The sequence below is a fragment of the Rhea pennata genome, chromosome 16 (genome assembly GCF_028389875.1).
Source record: "Rhea pennata isolate bPtePen1 chromosome 16, bPtePen1.pri, whole genome shotgun sequence".
Classification (NCBI taxonomy): Eukaryota; Metazoa; Chordata; class Aves; order Rheiformes; family Rheidae; genus Rhea; species Rhea pennata.
The window spans coordinates 8096153-8120789 of NC_084678.1; the positions used below are offsets into that span (position 1 = coordinate 8096153).

General features: G+C 34.8%; 1 protein-coding gene across 9 annotated transcripts in view; it reads right to left on the bottom strand.

Annotated features, from left to right (window-relative positions):
• The window catches only part of ZMYND8 (zinc finger MYND-type containing 8), an 83659-nt gene that overhangs the window by 1674 nt on the left and 57348 nt on the right, over nt 1-24637 (bottom strand). For 4 of the 9 annotated variants that reach the window (XM_062588921.1, XM_062588923.1, XM_062588920.1 and 1 more), the window contains exons 12-21: nt 22056-22196; nt 16254-16406; nt 14880-15383; nt 11407-11781; nt 9147-9337; nt 7977-8057; nt 6893-6971; nt 4830-5069; nt 4497-4654; nt 3029-3118 (exon numbers count right to left, since the gene is read on the bottom strand). In XM_062588921.1, coding sequence (XP_062444905.1) covers nt 3029-3118; nt 4497-4654; nt 4830-5069; nt 6893-6971; nt 7977-8057; nt 9147-9337; nt 11407-11781; nt 14880-15383; nt 16254-16406; nt 22056-22196 — 2012 coding nt within the window. Of the gene's footprint in view, nt 1-3028; nt 4202-4496; nt 4655-4829; nt 5070-6892; nt 6972-7976; nt 8058-9146; nt 9338-11406; nt 11782-14879; nt 15384-16253; nt 16407-22055; nt 22197-24637 lie in introns of those variants that run through there. The other 5 variants (XM_062588928.1, XM_062588927.1, XR_009960039.1 and 2 more) reach the window with 4 other exon arrangements.

A 24637-nucleotide genomic window follows, 5' to 3' on the forward strand; every position in this document is an offset into this window, starting at 1 on the left:
CACAGTATTACCTCATTCCAAGAGAGAAATTAGTGTTTTACTCACTTTCCTATGAGCCAAGGGTTTTTTCTTTATTACTATTACTTTATAATTACAGGAGAAGGTAGGTACTGTACATACTCTGCCTATGCTTGGAGTATTTGCTTTTCAGTTATTAAATCCAGTTATGTATTTTCCCTAAACTAATACACACGGAAAGCGAAAAGGGTTAAGAAAATCCTTTGTCATTTGCAAAAGAGTTTTGATGAATGAAACTGGAGTACAAAAATACCCTTATTTAAAAGCATATTCTCATTACACATTACTTAAATCTTTTTCCCCAAAAGAACTCCTCCATGCATTCAGTTGACACAGAAGAGAACATAGAACATTTGTTTGAACAAAAAGTACTTTAAGTTAACTTTTGCATAAATCAATAACAAAACCATCAGCATTACTGGAAACTGTCTTGTACTCCCTGCAAAAATACTAATATAGAATAAACTTTGCACTTTCATCATACAGATCATGATTTAGAAATTTAACAATGGAAGCTTCAGGACATCTCTATAGTAATAGATTCTACAGATGGAGAGACAAAGGCACAAGAATGTTAAACAATCTGGTCAAGGTCACATCACTCTGCAAGATCTAGAAAAAGATTTATTGAATCTTGAGTCTGAATCTTAACCTTCCTCAAGAAATGTGAGGAAGTTTAGCAATTCTATACCATACAATATGTTTTGATACAGTTTCACTGATGCAAGACTGATGATCAAACAAATGCATCCATTTCAGCTCACAATATTTTATTGTGGAAGAAACAAGAAGTGATATTTTGAGGAATCTGAAAGGGATGCACAGGCCTTTCCCATGATGTTAGAGTATAATTCCAAAGAGAATATGGAAAAAGAAATACAAATTCACTGAAGCCCAATGTTTCCCCACACTGTTTTAAGGAACCACATTAGTGTCTTTATGGTATTCAGCAAAGGTTGTGAATATCCCTACAGAGATTACAGCATAGAGTGTTTATCAGCGACTCTGTGACAAAGTCTAATGTCTTCCAGAAGCCTACCATTCCATTCCCTGGAATGTAAAGATGATGAATTCATATTTTCACCACATTTTAACTGCAAAAAGAATAAAAACTAAACATGGAATAAATCTGCTAGATAAATTCAAGATTACTGCTATTTGGTAATCAAAGGACTTCAGATGTGTAAAGAGGAAATGGTACAAAGAAGATTTACTGGAAGTTGTTCAGAGGAAGAAATTCCAGGTTGGAAACAAAGTGCAAGTTGAAGCCTAAAGAAGCCATTATATTAAGTCATTATTAGTACTATAGGTGGGAAACTTAAGGTTGCCACAATGATCTTTTAAATATACACACGTAGACAAATGAAAAAATAAGTTTCAATTTTTACAGTGATCAGGATATGGAATGTGCAAGACTCTTTAAATGTGTTAAGATCATTCCCTGAGAGGTAATTTTTCCACCTCTGACAGTTTTTCACAAATGTACATTCTGCATACATATTAACATGCACTAAGGTTTAAAAATATTTAAATTGCACGTGCAATCAATAGCATACAGAGCGCCTGTAGCTGTGCAAGACTTATGCAAATATGTGTACAAAGTTTTAAACATGCACAAATAAAGGCTGAAACCTTTCAAACTTTCCAATTATGTTTTACATAACTCAATATGCTTTGTATTACAGAAAACTGATGAAGATAACGGCTGTTTTTCTCAATATAACATGAAACCACTTTATGATCATAAAACCTCTCAGCTATTCACAAAGAATCTAATTTGTTTGATGTTTGCTATTCATTTTAAAACACATATAAAACCTTGTTGTTATAGCAACTCAGTCTAAGTAACATAGGGCCAATCTTGTGAAAATGCCCAGTGCTCTCAGTTGAGATAAAATGAGTTGAGTTAAAATGCTGTTAGGAATGTGAAAAAAATCATGATACCCACTAAAAGCAATAACATTTTTGTATGGAGTATGATGGCTATGAAATACTGTGTGTACACACAGACATATATACACATCCACACATGTATGTTGCTGCTGCCACACATATATGTGTGTATGTGTATAAAATATATGTATATGTAAATACAATTTACTATACACACACACACACACTTGTATAGTAAATTAGGCCTCACAATCACAATATGAAAATTAATAAATTATTTAACTTCAGTCAGAAAATGAACTGAAGTTACTTAAACATGAGTTTCTCCTGTTGAGCCCTCTGCTGAAACTGGACATGCAGTTCAGTTACCAGTGCAATGAAAGCATTTTTCTTTTTGGAAAGTAGAACGTCAGCTCAGATCTCACACTCTCTGAACTGAGCACTGCAGAACATGACCAGTTAAAAGAATGTGATATTATGGCGCATTAAAATACAAAAATGAACTCACTTTTGTCCTACCTTGGTGACTAACATTAGGAAATTCGAGAGTCCTCGGTTAATTTTCAATGGAAAAAAAACCAAGATTGATTCCAATGCTATTTCTGATAATTTCATAATGCTAATGTACAAGACTGCCTAGGAGATGCACTACTGATGAATGTATATTTTCCCTCATAGTTACTGAGATGTCACAAGAATATCAAGCATAGCTCAGGATTAGTTAAATCTTTTTAGGATATCACAGACAAAAAGATATTTAAAAGATATTTAAAATGAATTCCACATATTTACATTGATGTTGTGGTCAAGTAAGTACATGAAATGGACAAATAACTAACATAATAATGTATAATGGAAGTCTGACTGTCCTCAGTGCCCTAGCTATACTTAATGACAATGTCTGAATCCTTGTTATAGTCAATGATGAAATGAAAGATATGCCAAGGGTGGAATGTTGCACGGCAAAATAAGACATTTTGCACTGCAAGCTGAGACTATACCAGTGAATTCATATCTTGATAGAACAGCAGACGGAAACGACCCCCCAGAAATACTGAGCAATTTTAATGCCAGGAACAGTGCTACTGCAGACTTTAAATGATGATGTTGTACTTACAATTGTGGGTTGAGTAGTTGGAATATAGGTGGTGGTCTGCGGTACCTGGACCAGTTTTATAGGCTGGTTGCTTGTCACACCTGTTGCTATCTGCAGAGACAGCACAGGCAACCTCAGTAGAAGTCTCAGCTTTTACATAAATTCCACCTAGTTATTATTATATGAAATTTATGTTGGATGTTTTGTGTTAAAATTTTTTTATCTTAATGAATTCACAGGTTACTTCCTCGTTAACAAAACAAAATTCAAACTATGAACATGATCAATGTATACAGCATGATGTTTCAGCCTATGTGAAAGCAATTCCAGATTTGCATAATTGGAATATTCCCTGGCAGAAGTCTTGGTAATTTGACCTTCCTCTCAGTAACGCAAAGGATGTGCAGCCACAACAATGCATTTGAACATTGGCTGAGCCACAGAAGTTCAATTAGCTTCACCAAAGCATTCTGGTGGAACAGCACATCCTTCTTTCCCTTTTCAAAACTGTTTCCCAAGTTACTCCTTTGGAGGACGTCATGTCCAGAGATACAACACCAGTCAGTACCAAAAGTGCCAAGAAATGAACACAGCTCTCTACTATGCTTCCCAATTCTAGAGGACTACCTCAATGAGACATCATGCTGGAATCACAATACTAGTGAAAAACATTAGTTTGCTTTTGATATTTTAAAATACAACAAGGCTCCTAGTGATGTGGGGGATCATGTGAAAGGGTCTGAAAGATCAGCCCCCCATAAAATTTTTCATTTAATAAACCTTGCAAGGGCAGAAGAAAAACGCTGCTGAAATTGGTAATAGTCAAGCCCTACCTATGAAGCAGAATGTTTTCTCTAAACATTTTTCTATATATGCAATGTTAAGTCCCTTTTATTAGAGCATTTGCTCATCCTTGCCTACTGAATGCTATCAGAGTAGATGCTATGGAGGATATCGTAACTGCACACTGCTCCGTTAACTGTAGATCCAGGTGAATTGTTGTATCAGTGTTATGAAACATTGTGGTACCCTAGTGGCAGTCTGTTGTGATAAAGTAAGTTGATTTGAATGCAGGTCTTGAGCTTGGCCTCTGAACCCCCAGGCAAGAAGGGCTTGGAAGTGCTGCAGTCAGTATTGCTTATCAGAAGGCAACTTGTATCGAAAGATCCAGACCAGAAGCTACACTGATGGGTCCTGGAGAGAGAGAGAGAAAGAGGTCCAGTCCCCCTTGGCTGGAAGGATGAGTCAAGCCAACACAAGGTTTCATTGGGAATGAGTGGAGGGGAAAGGGTGTTCCCAGAGGACAGAAGGAGTTTTTTTGCCAAGATGAAGAAAAAAAACACAACTCCCTATCTCACTCCCCAAATCACACTTTTTGAAATATACAAATGGTCAAGAATTCCTGGCTGATCGAGGGAAACCTTTAGGGGTAGATTTAAGAGAAATCTTACGTATTACTTTTGTTTGAAGCGACTACAATGATACTCACTGTAACACTCTCTTTGCTTTTATCGGTTGAACCTTCCTTTTCCTTAGGGACGCTGGCTGTTTCTGTGGGTGCAGGCTGCACACTCGAACTGGGCTGGGATGATTTATTTAAGGTTTCTGTGCTAATTTCAGTATCTGTTTCTTGCTGTGTTGCAGTAGCTAAAATTTAAAAAGAAAGAAAGAAAGAAAATAATCACTACTCATGTACCAGTCCACAGTCACTCTTCTTCACAGGCACATCTGCACCCATGCAAATGAAGAATATTGAATCATTGTAAATTCCGTCTACCCTAATTCCCTCAGTTGTGAAATAAACAATCCAGAGCAAGATTACCTGACTGTGTGCAGGATTTCATATGCTCAGGCCAGTGAGCTTGTTGGCAGGGATAATCACAGTAGCTGGTATTCCAACAGCAATAAAAAATGGCCTCTTTCTTGCAGTTGGCACACCACTGCTTCTTTTTAGTTTCATCCACTGCTTGCTGCTTTTCCAATTCCAGCTGCTTTTTCACCTCAGCAATCAAACGATCTCGTTCCTGTTCTAGACTCTGACGCATTTCAGCCATTGTTAGTTCTACTCAAGATACAAAGAAAGATAAGTTTGCATATTTTCCCAATAGAAATGTGAAAACCAGTAATTTTTCTAAGATTAAAAATCAATATGAAATTGCAGCTAAATGCAACTTAAAAGATTCCACGAGCTTGGCAATTTCTGATTCACACTTCCTGAACAAACAAGTCTTCCATCCCCTTTTCTTATTCTGCCAGCATCATTTTTACCCTTAATCATTACCTACCATTTATTTAACACTTTACTCCTAAATGTCCCACAAAGGATCAGAATGCAGGTGTACCAGGTGCAGCATAAACACAAAAAGCTGCTATTAACCGATTTTGTTTTTAAAAGACAAAAATGTCTCCACAGAGAATCATATTTCTCTCTCTTTCCTTATGAATAAGTAACAGCTGATCACTTTCATTGTACTGTGGTTTCTTTACAAAGAAAAATATGGAAGTTGCAATAGGGACATCAATAAAGCTGTAAAGGCATACCACCACTGGAATAAAGCTGTAAATTTGAGTCTAGCTTTAGGACTGCTCTGAGCAGCACCCATTATTGATGTAGCTGTAAACGGATACCTTGGTGATCATTACGAGTAGGGAGAGACATAAAGTTTAAGAAAGTGGGCAAGTATGAATAAAGCATTCCAATGGCAGCTATCTTGACTTAGGATGAATCTTTTGAGTCTTCTGAAACACTCTGAAGCTGACATACTTTCAAAATACTATTAAAGGTGTTTATTTAAATCAGTACTGTAGGATTGGTGACCCCAAAGAATTATTTTTTTTTAATTTCTGACTTTAGACATTCAGTCATTCTGTGAGAGGCAGCCAAGATGTTGCTGTACTCAAGTAATTCTGAAGAGTGCTATAACTGGACTGCAGAGGTGGAGAAACTGGCCTGCTCTGATTTGAAAGAGCAAAATGCTATGAACAAACCAAAGGCATGAATTTGAATATGGACCTACTCAGTTGCAAAAATTCAGCCCTTGGTTCCCACCTCCATTCCAGATGTGCTCTGAAAAAAAAAGGCAAAAGGTGGACTAGGATAGTATTATACAGTCCTAGGGCAGTTTGGATTGCATGTAGGTTAAAGGAGACTTAACTTTTTCTCACTCGATTGCAACCTTTTCACCAGCCACTGGATTCAATAAATATACTTTAAGAGGAGACTCATTTTAACTGCCCATATAGTTCAGTGAATGTTGAGGTAGAAATCTTCCTCTTTGGAGGAATCCCTTCTATTTAAGCCAGTATTTTGATCTCTTTTCACTGACAGAGTGACATCAAGACTGAGTAAAGGCTGAAGATCAGTCAATTTATTTTAAAAATAAAATCTGCTATCAACAAGTCTGAACCACAATGTCCGCTACAAATTCCACGGATCTGAGAGGACGCATGTGATCCTGCAAGCTATATTGACAGGATCTATTCTGTCATATCCAAATCCATATTACTATGGATATTGTTCATATAAGAATTAGCACAAACTAACCAGCATAAAATACCTCTAACGGAGTGTCTTATAAAGACAGGTTATCCAATGACCCACGAATTAAGAAATGAGTTATTGTGTCCTTACAGAAGTCCTCTGTAGCCTAAATTCCTCTCACAGGGCTAAAGTAACATCTGTTGTTTACTAAGATGCACAGATAAAAGTAACTTTGAATATGTACTGGAAAGGTGTCCGTTAACATCATCATAGCACATTCTGTAATGTCTTCTATCCTTCACATGGACAATTTGTATTATCATATGACGAAGGTAATGTATACCACCAGTATTTTCTGTTTATGACCAAAACTGACAAACGCTTTTGGACTGCTGGTTTCATACCTAGATTGTGCTTCATTTCCGAGAGTTCTTGTTGATGTAACCATTGAAGTTTTTCTATCTCAATCCTCAAACGACGAATCTAAATATTAAAGAGTTAAGATTTAATAATAACAGTGTGCAGTACATAGTAATTATTATATAGAGAAACATGCCCAAAATAAAAAGCCTGATCATCAATTACACTAAAGCTCCTTTTCATTAGTATGAGAACCATAGTCAACCAAAATCCAAAGTCTAAAGTATTCTAAATGCCTGATTTTCCTAGAAAAGTTCATTTGAAAACATAAAGCATTTCTATTAAATTTAGTCTTGCTTCCTCCAAAATTAGTTAAGCCTCAAATTTCTCTGACTGGATTCAAAATCCTGTCCCTCAAGTTTTGTTTCTATTCGTTTTTTTTTTTTTTTTTTTTTTTTTTTTTTTTTTTACTAGACTAGGTTTCAGAAAGTATGTTTTTCATTCACTGTGGATTGGAAATACAAATATCATTACTCATAATGGTAACTTCCTTATTTTGGTCAAAACAAAAACAAACAAACCATCAGACACTTCTACTCTGAGCTTTCTCTTGCTCATGTTTGTACATACGTTTACACTGTATAATCAGCTTTCTCTAAGCTAAAAAAAAATTAAGATAGCAAATCTAAGTAAATGAAAATCCTCTTGCTCTGGTAGATAAATATATGTTTTAAAAGTGATACGTAACAATTAATTCATTTCCGATACCATTCTGGTAAATTCAAGCAGAACAAGACACAAAAACAGATTCTCAAAGAAGCTAGACAATTAAAATATCTTTAAGGATCTGGGCTTGATGGCTTACTGCTTTTTTCTGCCTAGCATGTAGTGCCTCCATTTGATTGTTTTCAATGTATTTTTCTACCAGTTTAGTCATGACTTCTACAACAGCACAGCAACTAGGATTTCTAGACAGTCTTAACTTAGAATATTTTGCAGGTACAATTACAAGGTATGTATCTCTATTTAATTTTTGAATACATAATTTATACATATTATACTATTTTACAACTTTCTAAGTTAAATATAAGCAGTATTGTTTTGCTTTTTTTTAAATTTTACACTAACCTCAGCTATTGTACTTCCAGTGGTATTTTTAGAAAGATCATTATATATTTCAGTCATTGTTCCTTTGATGGCATCCATCATCTGAAAGACAAAAGGAAAACCTTTCTTTGATGTACGTTCTTAATAGATCTCTATTTTATCCTGCTTTTAATCAAGCTAATATTACTTAATATTACTACCAACAATGCCACATACCCATATACATATTTGTCTGAGTCTGCTTAGAAGGCAGAAGAGAAAATTTTGGATTAGGATTCTGATTTTTCATGTGATGCTGCCAAGACTGACTGTTGCACCACAATCCTGAGCTGGTAAGCTGATTTACTTTCTTCCCTCCAGGAAATGCCATTGATTACGAACAAAAAAATGTAACAATAAATTTAGGAAAGAAATGCAATGCAATGCAAAAAAAGAATTAAAAAAGACATTTACTGACAGTCTTTATCACTGACAATCCCACAAAACACATACAGTTGAGGAGGATATTGAAAGTTGATAGTCAAAATTAATTCTGCTACTTTTAACTTTTGGGTACTCAGCTTTATTACTTTTATAGTATTAGCTTTTACTTTTTAATTTTAAGATCTAAGAAAGCATACCAAAAGCTAATATCCCTCCCCTCACTGTCACTATTCATTATGAGGATACATGTATCACCATACATCTTCTCATTTACAACTTGGTTTGTTTTAATGCATGAATATGACAAGTTAACATATGATGAAGCCATACAGTGTTTTAAAACAGCACTATTTCTTTCATATGTGTTACTGAATACAAATGATTAAATATTAATGTTACTGTAAATTTGACATTTTCCTAAATACTGAGGGGATATCTACACCTTTAGAAGGGTATGGGACAAAAAATGGTCCAAAACACAGTGCAACATAACAATAAAAAGCAGCTGGGGAAATGTAACAGGGAACAGATATAAATTATCAGGGCAACTGAAGTGTATTCTATATAAACTGTGGCATACAATGGCAGTGTTCAGTCAGCTGTACAATGATGGCTGAGCTCTATCACCAACGTGCCACTGATACTGCCCAGCAGATATAAATCTGCCACTTACAACAACCTAATGCTTATTAATTTCAAAAGAAAATTTTTATTTCAGAGTTTGAAATTTCAAAAGTAATTTCATGGAAAACTTGCTCAAGAACTTACTTTGCTAGTATATTTAGCAATATCTGCAGCCACATCAGCTGAAGCTGTTGCTATTGGCAAGTCTGTATTAACTGAAGAAGAAAGTGTACTTGCAGATCCAGAACTGGTAACCATAGAAATAGGCTGACTACTTGTAACCAAGGTTATAGTTGATGTAGAAGTGCTCTGGGTGATCTCTTTTTGTTGCACAGCTAAGAAAAGAAAACATACAGATGATTATCGAATCACATAATGCATATGAAAATAAACAGGCAAACTTCTAACTTTAATGTCTATTAAACGTACACACATAGCCTTCTAAAGCTTGTATTATCTATAAAATAGTGCCATATACTCAAATTATACAGCACCCAGCCACTGAACATAAACAGTTATTAGGCTTGAAAGCAACTAAGCAAATACAACTTCCAAACTTAAAATTTTTAGTGTGGCTAATGCAAAAATCTCCCTTGAATCTTCATTTATCCCAGTTTTGGACTTCTCCATTCCACTTCCTAGGAATTCACTTCCTAACCGCTAAACTTGGAAAATTCTTGACCAGTATCATACATATGAACACAGGTTAGTCTTTGAAATTTTCATTTGTCACATCTTTCAAGTTTATTAATGAATTATTTTCTTCTTGCTTTGGAACAAAATTTTGTGAGTCACTGTTCAAGAAACTCTGTTTTAGTCTTACTTCCTGATTCTGTTTCCATAATTAATGCTATTAATATTGTTAGTTTTCTGTTGTGACATGTTTGCTATATATAAAATCCAGCTCAACAATAGCCCTTGATTGGCTGCACAGCAAGGGATGCAAGGTTAGATTAACTCATTAAAGCAGTTTTATTCATATTCACAGTGTAAACTCAAATGCAGGATGAGAAACCTTTGCTCACCCTTCCTCATAATCTTAAGCCATCTTACTTCAAAAATGAGAGTAAAAATCAAAATAAGAAAAGCCTCACCTTTTCATCCCTAATGAATCTCAGACTTTTGTTTTTTATTTTTTTCATATTTCATATTATTCATATTTCAATCTATTTTTAGTGATTCACATTATAAAAGGTCTGTCAGTTGCTTACATCCTCAAAACATAATTTTTGGAAGTAAAAGAACTTCTTCAAATTACCTATATGTAGTATTCTTTCATTTACACCAATTTAATATATAAGAAAGCTATACATTTTACAGTATTTTCATCTATTTCTAGTCTATAATACTTATGACAGAACATAGCTATGATGCACTAAATAGTAAATATATTTAAAAACAAACCTAAATACTGAATATTTAAAGTTCAGTCTGTACTATTAAGCCCTTATATAGAAGTATGAATCTAGTAAAAATAAGAATTCACAGATTTTCACATTTATTTTTCTCAATGAATATTCTGTATCAAAGCCACAGTCTACATGTAGAAGGATACTGCTTCTTACTCTAAAAGGACTGTCACAAAAGCAGTTTGGGAACATACAGACATCATGGATATGTGTATGTATGAGCTCCTTGTTACTTACACTTCTCTCCTGTCAGAAATTAATGCCTTGACAGCAGTGTTAGCAGAATGGAAAATATTTGTATCTATTGGACAAAGTCAACAGTCTAGTTTATTAACTTGAAATTACTAGTAAAGACAGATTTGCATAAAGTTGCTTGTCTGTGAAGTGAAGCAGTTGAGGCACAGTCTTATATTAGCATATGTCTATTACTAGGGAAACCTCTGGCAAAGGGATGACAAGAAGAGAGTTGTGAAAACATTTCAAAGTGCCATTGCTGTTTCAGTGTACTAGCAACACAGTCCTGTCAAGTTGATTATTCTCATTAGCAACAGAGATTTCAAAGACCAATGCAGCCTAGGTAATTTCTCTGTCCTCAAATTATAGTCTATGAAAAACTGAACGAATCAGCTTCTGGTCAGAAGGAGCTAGATACAGTTTGTAGATAATCATGTAACTGGAACTGAGTTCCATGTAATCTAGAAAATAATTCAGTTTGCTCTTCCAGATCTATGATAGTTGAGAATGGCAGAAATATATATACAGATACACATACAAACTTTTTGTCATTATAATAAGCAGGCATGACTCTAAATACACACCAGAAAAAGCAGGTATGGTGAATAAGCTGTTGTACTTTTAAAGTCACTTATCAGAGTAGAATCACACTTTGAGATTCTGTTTATATGGAGGAATTCCCGGTTAGGCAGCCTTGGAGCACTGAGATCACTACTGGGGAATTATGGCATCACTGGCACATTGAGTTAGAAAGTGTATACCTTTAACTGCTTGTCTTGTCTGATATCTTGTCCCTTGAGAGGACTGAGGTTGCTGTGACTGAGACTGCTGGCTCTGCTGCTGTTGCTGCTGTCTCTGCACCTTCTGCATGTGCCATTTCTGAGAAGATGTCTGAAATTTATTTGAGGAATTCCACACTACTCGCTGCACAGCAGGCGCAGTTTCCTTAGGTAGTAGAGGCCTCTGCTTTTTCACAGGGCTTCCAGTGGCTGCAGATGGAGCACTGACAGTAGAAGTAGCACTAGTAGTCGCTGTTATGCCAGCTGGCGGAGTCTGGGCTGCAGAGCGGGTAAGTACTGGAGTTTCTGGTGGAGGCTGAGTGCTTGCACTAGAAGAAGGTGGAGTTTTACCTACGACTAAACAAACGTAAAATATAATACGAGCTTTTCATCGTCTCATCTGATCTATAATTTCCTATCTTTTCTTCTTTTTTTTTTTTTGAAAAGAAGAGTAATATGCATCTCCCACTGTACTCTGAATTATTACTTCTTCAAGAAGTAATTGAAATTCTACCAGTAAACTCATTTACTATAAGCTGGTGGGAATTCAGAAATGCTAGCCATTAAGTAAAACAAAAAGCAAAAAATTAAGAAAATCAGCCTGACTTTCTCTGGAAGGTATGTGAGAGGTTAGCATCTGTTAGGATGTTTGTGAGTTACCACTAACATCTGTTATTCCAATTCTTTTAAGAAGAAAAGTCAATACACTCAAAAGGAACAATCAGCTAAAAGGAAAAATAATTTTTCTTCAAATTTTAAATTTCAACCATAGCAATACCAAATAAATGAAGGAACAGCATGTTAAAAAAACCCTTCAAAACAAAGGTGAACTGGTATTGACCATCAAATACAGTGTATTTAAGACTTCTACACTCATTGTAAAGTCTTTCAGAGTTTATAGGTTTTTCACGTACCAGAACCTACTCCCCTGCTATGCAGCCTGACAGGAAAACATTAATATTAGTTAAAAAAAAAATATATATATATCTCTTCACTGCAATGGTTTGTGAATTACTTCAATAGATGTTCTCAAACATATTTTCTTGTTATGACTGATATGACTTTAGCAAGTCCTCTTCTGTGAAACGGTAAAAGACAAGTAATTCTTTAAGATATCCACTCAGCAAAGCAGCTGTTATCTTTTAACAAGCTGCATTAGCCAGAATAAAACTGCTTACAGACAGACCTTAAGCAAAAGTTCTTAAACAGGCAATGTCATTAGGCCAAGAACTAGAATATAATATCCCATCATTATCTGTTTGTCAAGTCAGGAAAAGAAAAGGCAGGAATTCTCAATCCATAACAAATAACAAAAAGGTAACACTGGACACATGAAAACCTTGTTCAGTTAAAAGGAATATGTGAGAAAATTATTCACACTAGAGTTGTGATACCCATTCAGGACCTTTATCCCTTCAACAAAAGCATGGCAATAAATAGTTAAGCTTTGTTCTGTCCAGTCAGCTCCTTCATCGTTGAACCACTTGCATCTGAGAAAATCCTTACAGAGCAAGTAAATAAATTTGAAAATCAATTTCTATCTGTCATGTACAAGACTGTCAAATAGGCAAAACGTGAAAATTAAATTGTTTTAAATTCAATTTCAACTTATAAGAAAAATAGCATATTCTCTAGTCATGCAGCGGAAGATGTAGAGTTTGACTTCGATTAGAAATGGTAATTCCTTGTGATTCACCACTGCCCGCTCTTACTGAGGATTCATCACTTGTTGAATAACTGGTACACTGGGGCCCACAGAGAGGCATTATATATATTCCAGCTCACCTGGAACATGTTAATTTATTTTCAAAATCCAGTGGCTAGAGAATCCTTTTCTCTCACATGACCAAAACACTAAAGAAATTGAGAAACTCCCTTCCTAAAGGTCTAGAGATCTTTTCCCTCCGCCCCTGCAAAAGCCAAAAGTAGTCCATCCCCTTTACAGCACCAACTGAAAAGGGGTAATGAAGCTGGGTGGTTCTCTTGGCAACCTGTCTGAGCTTGGGGCAATTGATACAACAGGACTCTTGATCCCACTGGCTCCAGTACATTCAAATGGACATGAGCTAATCTTCAGGAACAACGCATTTTAGAAACTGGATGATTCTTCTTAAGTTATGGCCAGGAAGATGATGCCTGAAAGAGAGGGCTGCTGCATTGTCAGTTTTCAAATAAGGGAGCACAGACCTTCAGATCTGCATGCATCAGGTCTCCTCAATGAACAAAAGGATTTTAGTATCTGAGAATCATGCATAAAGATATGAGCCTTGGAATCATGCACAGGACAACTTATATCTGGAGAATAATCATATCATTTTTATATAACTATTTAAACCCACTTTTAATTTCATTCTTTTGCCTATGTATCAGAGTCAAATTTTAGCCTGGGTAACTTACTATTTCAATCATCACTAATTTAGGTCACAAATTGAATCAGTGATTTGGAAATTAATATAGCTGCCTTGATTAATCAATTTTTAAATAAAACAAGAAACAGAAATTGTATATCTCCTCAAAGTAATATGTCTACCATTTTTAGTTTAACGTGTATGTCTATTTTCTTGACAATCTCATAGTAGTATTTATCCATTGAATTCCATTTTTTAAGATTCAAAATAGAGAAGCACTAAATAAGCTGTCTTCTTAGTATACTTAGCAAACTGAGTGAAAACATTATAAATGTTTTAAATAAAATGATTGAGCCAACATGCTATATAACATAGGAGAGAAAATAATATGAAGAATATTTGTTTTGAATCTTATCATTTCAATTTGTTCTGTTTTTCTATTTTTTTCATCAAAAAGCTAACATGCAGAGCACAGATAGCAACAGCATGCTACTCTGTAGCTCAGTATGCTTTCTTTTTACTTCTACTAACACATGAAAGCACTAAGGGACCATACATACGATTTATCTGTTCTTTTGACTACCAATGACAGTGTTTACATTAACTTTAACTGGACATTATATAACTTACAGTATAGATTTAATTCCAACTTCTGCTGCTGCTATGATTTTGGGAGGTCTATGGAAATGTTGAAGTTTCAAGTGAACGTAAAAATTTGCGAAAAGAACTCTAAATTGGTGACAGAACACATTATGTATGTTTACGGTTCTATGCTGCTGAAAGCAAACTCAATGAAAGACTTTTGATTTGAATGAAAAATCATTCACACAAATCATTAGTTTTGGCAGAGTTTTTTTTTAAATATTTTAATGCAGTAAATAAAGAGCTAACTGCTAAGGCTTCAAGTTTCATTTAATTTGGTTTCGATAATAGTCCTAATGTAAAGTGTAAAAAAAAAAAAAAAAAAAAATCACTCTACAATCTTGTTTAGGAGGCACCTTAATGCGATAAAAAAGTTAAAATCGAAGGCATCCTGTAACCTGGGTTAGACAATAGTGCTAAAGTAAAAGGGAGGGGAAAAAAAAGAACAGAAACATTTCACCCTACCATCTTGTTTAGAAGGCAGCTCTTTAGGCTCTTTCTTGGCTTTCCGTCCTTCACGCCCGCAATGATCATCTCCTAGATCGATGACAAGTTCACTCTCAGAATCAGAGTCCAGCCCTAGATGCACAGTTGGAGAGTCTGTTTCGTCTTTACCTTTCAGTTTTTCTTTTGCAGGATGTTGCAAACTTTTTCCCTTTTCAGAAAATTCTTTTTCAGCATCTGTAATTGTCTTTTCTTTAACTGAATCATCTGTTTTCTCCACTTCTGGACTTGTGCATTTAAGTTCTTCCTTGTCTTCATTCTGAGATAGGGGCTTAGGTTTTTTTTTCAATGTCAATGATTCTTTGTCACTTCTTGCACCTTCCTTGTCCTCTCCATCTTCTTGATCATTCTTTGATTTCTGATCCTCATCACTATATTCACTGTCACTGGTGTCAGATTTTTCTGAATCTTCAGAGTCACTGTGTTCTACTGCAGTATAAACAGCTTCAGATATTTCATTTATTCCTAATTGTGGGAAGGAAGGTACATTCCACACTGACATCAGACTGACTGACATTAGCAAAAAATACTCTATATACTAGAATAAAATACATTCATACCATTATCTTAACTGTTAGTCCTTAAGCTCTTAAGCTTTCAACACCTCCCTTAGTGACCTATCTCAGTATCAAAATATGCAAGGATCACCTTTCACATATTCCAAATCGTATCTCTTTCGGATTTAACAGTCCTCCTTTCACTGCTTTTTTTTCCTTTACATGCAAGTTGTAGACTTGTTTAACCTAGGACCAATGCTGGTAAATATGCACAGGAATAATTTTTATCCACACACCATCACCGTAAAAATCAGTAACACTATGTAAGTAAGCTCAATCAGGTAAAGAGATTTCTGCACATACAATTTTAGACTCCACAAGTGTTGTTAGAAGAAATTATAATTTTCAGTACCTACAAAGTCTTTAATACCTGCTAAGTGCTGTAAAGTACTAATATTTTGTAACAACATCCAGCTCCTGTGTGACCAGATATATCAAAAACATGTGGAATTGGAATGAGCTAGGTATAGTTTTTGAATTTTTAAAATTACAAGCAAATAGTAAGACTATAATTCTGGCATACTATCTAAATCAGAATGGTACAAAATCAGATTAAAAGATGAAAGCTTTTTGACAAAAATTTGAAACATTTTCTACTACACTTTTAATTAAAATAGCTAAGTACTATTTGCCTGAAAGAGTTCAAATATCCTCTGATTTTGCTTTAATGCATAAAATACTTAAGGATTTACATTTTCAAAACTTTCTTCAAACTCTATTCTAAAGTTTCCTCAAGTGTATGCTTCAGGTTTCCATTTAATTCTTGCAACATACTTACCAAGTTGCGCTTTACAACTCTCTATTGTCTTGTCAAGATTAAGCTGGAACCTACTACGTATCTGCCGTTTTGGTGAAATGAGTGGCACAGGGGTGGACTGTTGTTGGACTGACTCACTCAACTCTTTCAGATCCATTTCAGCTTTACTACGATCTGAAAAAAGGAATTAAGAAAAATATTTTACAAAAATAAACCCCGTTAACTGTATAAGACAGAAATTTTACTGAGTAACAATGCAGACAATCTGAAACATATTTCATTTCTTTTATAACTATGGGCTGCAAGTCCTAAATAATATTTCTAAAATGACTACTGCAAACAATGGTTTTCTCCTCTCAGATACTACATATTTCACATTCAAACTGCATGTATTCACTATGCAGAAGTTACCTCTGTTATGTGAAATTATCAAGAAAGCATCAGTCTCAGTTTGTCGCTTATCTGACAATATTTCCAGGAAGCTGCTGCTGTTAGTTACTACTAGTAGTACATTTTTGCAGGGATCGAGAAATCAAAAATAGAAATACTAACACTACAATTTAAACTTCAAAAATTCAGAAGAAGAAAAATATAAATGTGGATGGTTATACAAGAAATTAATGATTCAAACTTGTCCAATATATGCCAGTAAAATCTCTTGAGCTCTGCCATATATTTAAGTTTTCTCTCCCAAACAATACAGACCTGTCTGCAAAAAATACAGACTAGAGCGCTCAACCTAAGTATGTCTTTGCAACTAAGTTTCACCTTTTTGTCTCAATTTTTCCACACAGGTGATATTTCTGTTCCATAGTCCTATCCTCTACTCTTTGTTAAAATGCTATTTGCCTGACAGTCTATTAGTGACTCAGGGCACTAAATGAGCTTTGAGTTAGCTCCTTGTTTGGGGAGGGTACAGAGAAGGAAGGACTGAAGAGAGGAATTGGGTTCTGCCAGTTTAGCTCCCTCAGTTGGATCATCACAGGATCAAGTAGGAACCAATGCCATATGCTGGAAAGAGGGCATGGAGAAGAGGCAAGGTAACACTGGTATAGCTGTGAATTTATGCTTCTCTTAGATCGCCACTGTACTACAGTTAAAGATGGTCAAGGTCAGTGTTGCCATTTTTAATTTTTTTATTTTTAAATATATAGGTAAGACATTTTTCTGATGTGCAATTCACAGAGAATACAAGTGAAAAAAATATGAAGGGCTGACATCCTCTGGTTTGACATTCTTTACACGTTTGGGCTTAATATCAAGGTACCTTTTAAATTTAAAATTTAAGAGTCATAGTACAAAATGGCTCAACCTCAGCAGTACAGGTGTGAAGAGTCAGATTTTGCTCTTCTCTCTACTACTAGGTTGCAAATAGAATCTATATTACAGTGAGAGAAGGTAAAGAAGGAAACATTAAAGCAGTTCACACAGTTCTTGTTTACTGCTAAAGTAACAGTTCCCCATCTTCACAGGAGAGGCAACAGCTTGTAGGTAGCAATTCCACAAGCCAAACACACAGCCTATAGTTTGGGCTGGTAAAACAAGAGTCAATCATCCTTTCTAGAACCAGTGAAAGGATCACAAAATTAATACTCAGTTTCACAGTCCTCATATCATGCTTCCATACTGTAAGAAACTAAACATAATACAAACTCAGTTATTACTCATGTGATGTAAACTTTTAAGCTTTTGATCATTTGATCACTTAAGTACTTCCAAAAAATTTGCTGCTCTTTGTATTGGAGATGAGCTTACTAAACTAGGTTTCTCTTCCTGTGCACTTATAAACCAATAAAATCAATTTTAACCTTTTGTAAGAGATGGTCTTGAAATTTTAATTCAGCTCAATTCAGGAAGAGAATTTTCTGGATGATATGAAGTATACTGATTTATATTCTCAGAAAATATTTGACAAAGGAACCACAGCCAATTACTGTATGGTCACCTAAGGTATCTTGTAACCTAGTGCCATCCTAAGACTGTTTTTTCTGACACTGTTTTGGGTTTCACTTGAATAAGGAAATGGAGCTAAAGTTCTCCTTACTCTAAACAAGACTTCTGAGATTGAAAGCAAAACAAATCAATTCAAGAAGTGCACAAAACAGATCACCTCATTTGAACCAAACAGATGAGTGAGCCAAACAAGTTACTGATAATTTCTGTTCAGCCTTCTGAAGCTTAATCATGTAATTTTATCCTAATTACTAACATGCAAGTCCTTATCTTGAATCATTTTTTTCTTCTCAAAATGTTTTTCATCCAATTTCAGCAAAACGAATGGATATTTCTTTCCACAGTAACCCAGTGATAATTAAAAACTATGGATCACTTAAATCTGGGTTCCATATACCATATAAGGTTCCATATTCCAGCAAGGAAATAACAAACTTACTTCATTTTTCCCTTCATAATATTCTTTAGCTAACTACACCCAATCCACTCTACTTCCACAATAGTAACAGTAATACTGTGCTTATCATAAAATTTGATTTTAATTAAAGACTTCATAGTGAAAGAGATATCTTTTAAATGGTTTAAACAGGTCTTTTTTGTTTGCTCTTTAAAATTTAATAAACAGGCCTTTTTTTTTCCCCCCTCCCCACTTTGAGGAAACAGGACAGAATATGAATGACAAATCAGAGCACCAAAGAAATTAAGTCGAAACACAACTGCAGATCACAATTTAATTGAACTCTAGCTTTTCTTTAACTGCCCCAGAGAGGCTGAAATAACAATTGAATTTCAGAGTCTAACTTCCACCTAAACTGATAGCAAGTAACTCTTTGCAATATAAAAATTAAAGTTTCCCTAACTTTTAGTCTAGAAAGGCAAGCTATTGGTAAAGTTTAAATTTTGTTGTGATGAAAGAAATGCACATAGAAATTAACTGTGTTAGTCTGTTTATTTTCTAAAACTGTACATTTTAAGAAACTGCAGTGAATTGCTTTCAACAAGTATTATTACAGTGCTGAAACAAGTTAAGTCATCTAGTTCCAGTGCATATGTAAAAAATAGACTTAATGTATTTAACCATTTCTTCCCTTATCTATTCTAGATAATGCCAGAATAATACCCTACAAATACTTACAGCACAATCTCATACATTTTGTTCCTTAGTGCTGTACGGATGTATAGGGAGGACATCATTGCTGTACTAAAAGGATGTCCCATCACTGAGCTGATTGCATGGAATGGAACGTTGTAGCAAAGGACTATGAAAATCAATTTCCCTGACATAATACACAAAATGCACCAGCTGCTTAATCAGAGTTTTAGCCACTGACAGATTCTGAACTAGTCGTGTTCCCCTCGTCCCCCTAGAACAGAAACTGACTCAACCTAAGGGAAAACACCTGGGGAAAAGGGTAACTTTAGCACTTCACTGACATTCTGACATTCCTCAGATCCAGGTGCCACTGTTACAGGTGGGGGCATTCCTACAGGAGGATTACAAGTCTGACTTCAATGTACTCTGTTCTAAAGCACAGTTCTAGTCAACAATTCATTATTTACTGCAGTGAGAAAATAGCATAAAGTCTGTGGATGATACAGAAATGGAAGCTGTTCCTAATTCTTTAGGAAAAGGGATCAGAATTCAAAATGTTCTTAATAAACTGCAGATGACTTCTGAAACCAAGATACTGAATTAATAGCTATAAGTGCAAAATTCAGCATTTAAGAAGTGGGGAAGAAAAAATGAGGAATACTTACTAAGGAACAATAGAGCAAAAAAGAACTGATGGCTCTTCAGTAAACATGAGTCAATGTGATGCTGTATTTCTATGGTTTTATAATAAGGTGTCTTACCATGAGCTCATTTTCAAAAACTTTCAGTTTCCTTTTAAGCATGAGAAGGACAGAATTTCAAAAGGAATCAACACACTCAACAGTTCTTATTGAAGGGATCTGAATGCTGGATTTTTAAAAATTCTACCACTCACACACAGGTATACATGCATATATATGAAGAAAATCATATAAAGTTTTGCTGTAGAAAATGGCAAATACAGAATTACTTTTAGTTAACTACATGGCAGGATATAAATACAGGCAAAAATGAAAGAAGGTGGGGAGGATGACTACGAGACACTGGGAACCGTATACCTTAACATATGAAATAAATCTCTATCAAATCAGCAAGGAGGTCTCATTGAAAATACATGGACTTCCAATTTGCCTTATTAATGTCAAACTATTAGTAGAAAGTAGAGTAAAGGGCAGAGAAACCCACTGAGGAGAAATATTCAGATTCTCATCTCCAAACTCTTCACTTTTTTCCATCAGCCATCCAGGAATTTCCACTAATTATTGTTTTAGAGTTGTTCTTCTATCTCTTCTGCCTCTGTCATTCATACAGGGATAGGTCTCACACCATTTGGAATATATTTATTTTTTCAACTTATCTATGTATAGTATAGCTTCATCATTCACATAGTCCATTTTTCACTTCAGTCAGTCTACTAGTAACTATGTCTGGCTTGCATCCATTATTTTTCTTTTCTTTCTGCTGAACTGGAGGACAATCATAGGAGCCCTTTAGTTCTCTGCTCAATGCATGCAAGTGTCTTTCTATTCTGGAATTTTACTTCTGTTTTTTAGAGCAAATACCTGTTTGCATTATGCTTGACAATAAGACACAATGACTCACATCTGAAAGCCATACAATTCACAGATGAATCAGTCTTGCACAGCTGATGCTCTCATCTAATGAGAAAGGGCTGCTATTTTAACTCCTATTAAAAATAGCATATTCAACAAAAGAAGCTTCCCTAAAGCTGAACAAATAACTGATATTCTATCTGAAAATGTAGTTATTTTACAGTGCTCCTCATGAATCATTGCGCCAGATTTTCAGTTCCACCCCATTTATTCAGAATATTCTGTGTCCCAGCTAATGTCTCTCATCTGTGATTCACACTTCTTCATCATCACGTTATTTCTTAGGATTTGTTGCAAATGAATCATACCTCAGCTAACAAGACAAACAGCTGCAGAAGAAAGATTCTATGGTTATATCAGAGAGCTTAACACTGAAAAACATACTACAAACTTGTATCTACACTGAAAAGACCTGTAGCTCACCAAAAATATGAATTCAGCATTCAAGCTCAAGTCTTCCTGGATTTGTCTAAGACCCAGGGGCAGAATCCTGTCTCTTCATGAAATATTACAGGAATGTAAGATGTAGCCAGTATTCAAACACTGAACCAGGAGATAGCACTATTGAGGAAACCTATTTACATCAGTTTGGCTTTCAGAACTATTTTACCTAGCTACTACTTACCCACCCCATCCTTCAAAACACCAGAATCCCCAAATTTACTTTTAAGAGTTTCAAGACATCTACTCATTCCTTTCATTTTTATCTCTACCAAGAGGGGGATGGTCCAGCGAGGAAGTGATAGGAATGTGGCAAGGCAGAAGACATCATAGTAAATCCTTAATCCTAACAAGCCATGAGAAAACCTTGCGAACAATTCACTGAAGAGACTGAGGAGTGAAGAATGGCAATGTTCACGTACCTATGCAGCCTTTAGAACCTTACCCATTATTTAGAAACATTAATTTGTACAGTCAAAGTAAAAATCATCCCTGAACTACTTCCTTTCATCAACAAGAAACAGTAATAGGAACTTTCAATTCATCTTTAAAAAACAATAAAGAATAGCTCATTTGATGAAACAATAATTACACACATGCTTTGTTTAAAGCCACATGTTCATTTAAAGCCATATACAAGAGAGTTTGTTTATATTATCTTGTACTGACATCACGCATTTTACTCAGCTATAACAGCATTAACTTTCAAAGGTCAAGACTAACCAAGATTAAGATTCAGAATGCTTCCTGGAGTGGAAGTTCTTTCTTGCTTAGCAGAAATTGGTGTTGAAGCTTGAGGAGAGAAAGGTTTGGGGCTGCCTGACAAGCTCCCTGCTTGACCCGTTCTTGTTGGAGCTGGAGAAGCTGAAAAAGCACAAAATTAATAAAGACAGATTTAAAAATAATCAGAATAAAGCCATTTCCACTGGGACAAAACAGCTTTTAAACCCTGTAAAAGCAGGGAAAGGATTTATGTTTAATAATTTCAACTTCATATTATACCTCCATTATAAGTTACAATTATTGCTTTATTATTGGTTTAATAAAAAAGAAACTATACTGAAAATAGTATTATTGCAGCTGCTTTATCAGGGCAAATGTGTGTCTACCCTCAAAAACATTCTGTTTCAAGTTAGAGTTTCTAGTCTTCGAGATTTGGTTATTTTAAATTATTAATAAAGTCTTGACACTCTGAATTGGCACCTTTTTATTTCATTTCTATGGGTAAACATTAAAAAAATTAACCTTAGTTTCTAGATACTTTAACAGAGAATTAAAAGCACAATCACAGCAAGTTTAATGAGAACAGCTCAAGATCAGTGACCTAATCTCTCAGATAACGTAACAGGATATTCCTATATATACACACACAGTATAAGCAAAAGCCTATGCTTTAAGTTTTCAAAATATCCATGAAGTAATGCTTCAAAAACATTAATTTTCTGGGATCAGCCAGACAAAAAGAAGCACCTGTAGACAATCTGTTACCTAAAAAAAACCCCGCAAAAAACAAAAAAAAACACACCCTTTTTTCTGTTTAATCTCTGCCTAATGCTTTGAATATGTAATCTTAAACTCACTACTGAACTCCTGTTCCTTTTCAGCACATAAAAACACTGTCTATATATTTTCAGATTCCTAAAAGGCAGCAATATATGCTGTTTCAATAACTATTTCCAAATTATTTTCTTCCTTTCAGTCACTCAACAGATGTCAAAATCAATGGCATCTAAACACAATCATTCCTGTGGAACCATACGGCAGTGACACTACTTAATTTCTTTACAGCCAACAAGTAATTTCATTTAAATTTTACTCAGAACACACAGATTCCAGTGCTAGGGCAACTAAGTTTACACACAATGTAAGTATTACAGAAGTTCATGGTTTATAACAGTATTCAGGTAGAAATGCCAGGTGAGAAACTGAATGTTCTAGTTAACTAATCCAGCATTTCCATGTACTATGTGAAAGGGTCAGTAAGGCCTCACAAGAAGTTAGAAAAAATCCCCAGAAATACCATGATAGTCAAGAAGCCGAAGAATAGGGTAGTATCTACCATCTTCTTTTACCTTCATACAACAAAACAACTTTAATATGACTTTCTATGATTATGTCTTCTATTATAAAGAAATAATAATGTGGTATAATAAAAGCCCTACATTTTAGGACAAACAACATTATTTGGCAGCTATAGCTTATGCAGGAAAGCTGTTCACAAACATGTTCAGGATAATTTATATATAAAATCGTATAAATTGGAAGAGTTTCTCCTGGAGCCAGCAAAAAACTCAAATAATTGATGCAAGTCTAGAGAGTTTCTGAGATTTTCTTTACTTTGTTACAGGAAAATTTGGAAGATGAATTATTCCTATTGACTTGGTATTCTCTATGAGAAATCCACGTATTTTTTACATATTTAGATTTATTACAGTTACTGTGACATCACTTTCATAAGAGGGATACAAAGTTGTGAAGGCAAATTTCCTAGCACAAAATACTTCTGGTACCCAAAGTTAGTTTCATGTCTTATGATTTACTGGCTAGGAAGAGTAAGGTTCCTAAATGGCTACCTGTCAGGGCTAAAGCACACTCTTTTTGTTTTTTGCAGGGCTACTGTCCATCCTGATTTTCATGTTTGTCTGTCTGTTTTTAAGAAATTAAATAACACTAAATAATTTTAAATAACACTATAGAACAGAGGAATAAGCACGACAGTTTTATTTTATATATATATATATATATATATGTTTAACATTAGACTTGTCTATGTTTTGGCACTGATTTCTCTAGCTGCAATACTGATCTCAAAAGCAAAAATTAACTAAATCTCAAGCTTACTTTTCCTGGCCCCATTTCTCCCGTTCACGTGTGTCCATCAGTAAGTAATACAGGACTAAAAAACATCAAATAGTTTGAAAGAGTCTCCCTCACCTTCCACTGAGGTTACTTTAATATTAAGCTATCTAAAAACAAAAACTTGTAATAGGAAAAAAAAAAGAAAAAAGAGCTCCCTGAAGATTTATATAAATAAAAAGACAAAGCAAAGAAATATATCATGGCTTTTTCTAAACTTGATTCTTCTTTTGGGTTACAATTTCAAATATAGTAACACGAAATAAATTCTATGATGTTGTCCACATCAAACAAAAGTTTAATTTAGGAAAATTCTGCTCATTGTTGTGCAAGTTGAACTGATTTTTCCAGGCTCCAGATTTTTATATATATATTCATCTATCTTTTACTTGTAGTTTTTAAAAGTTTCCTCTATTCTTTCAGCTCTCAAGGTCAAGAAGTTTCTGCTT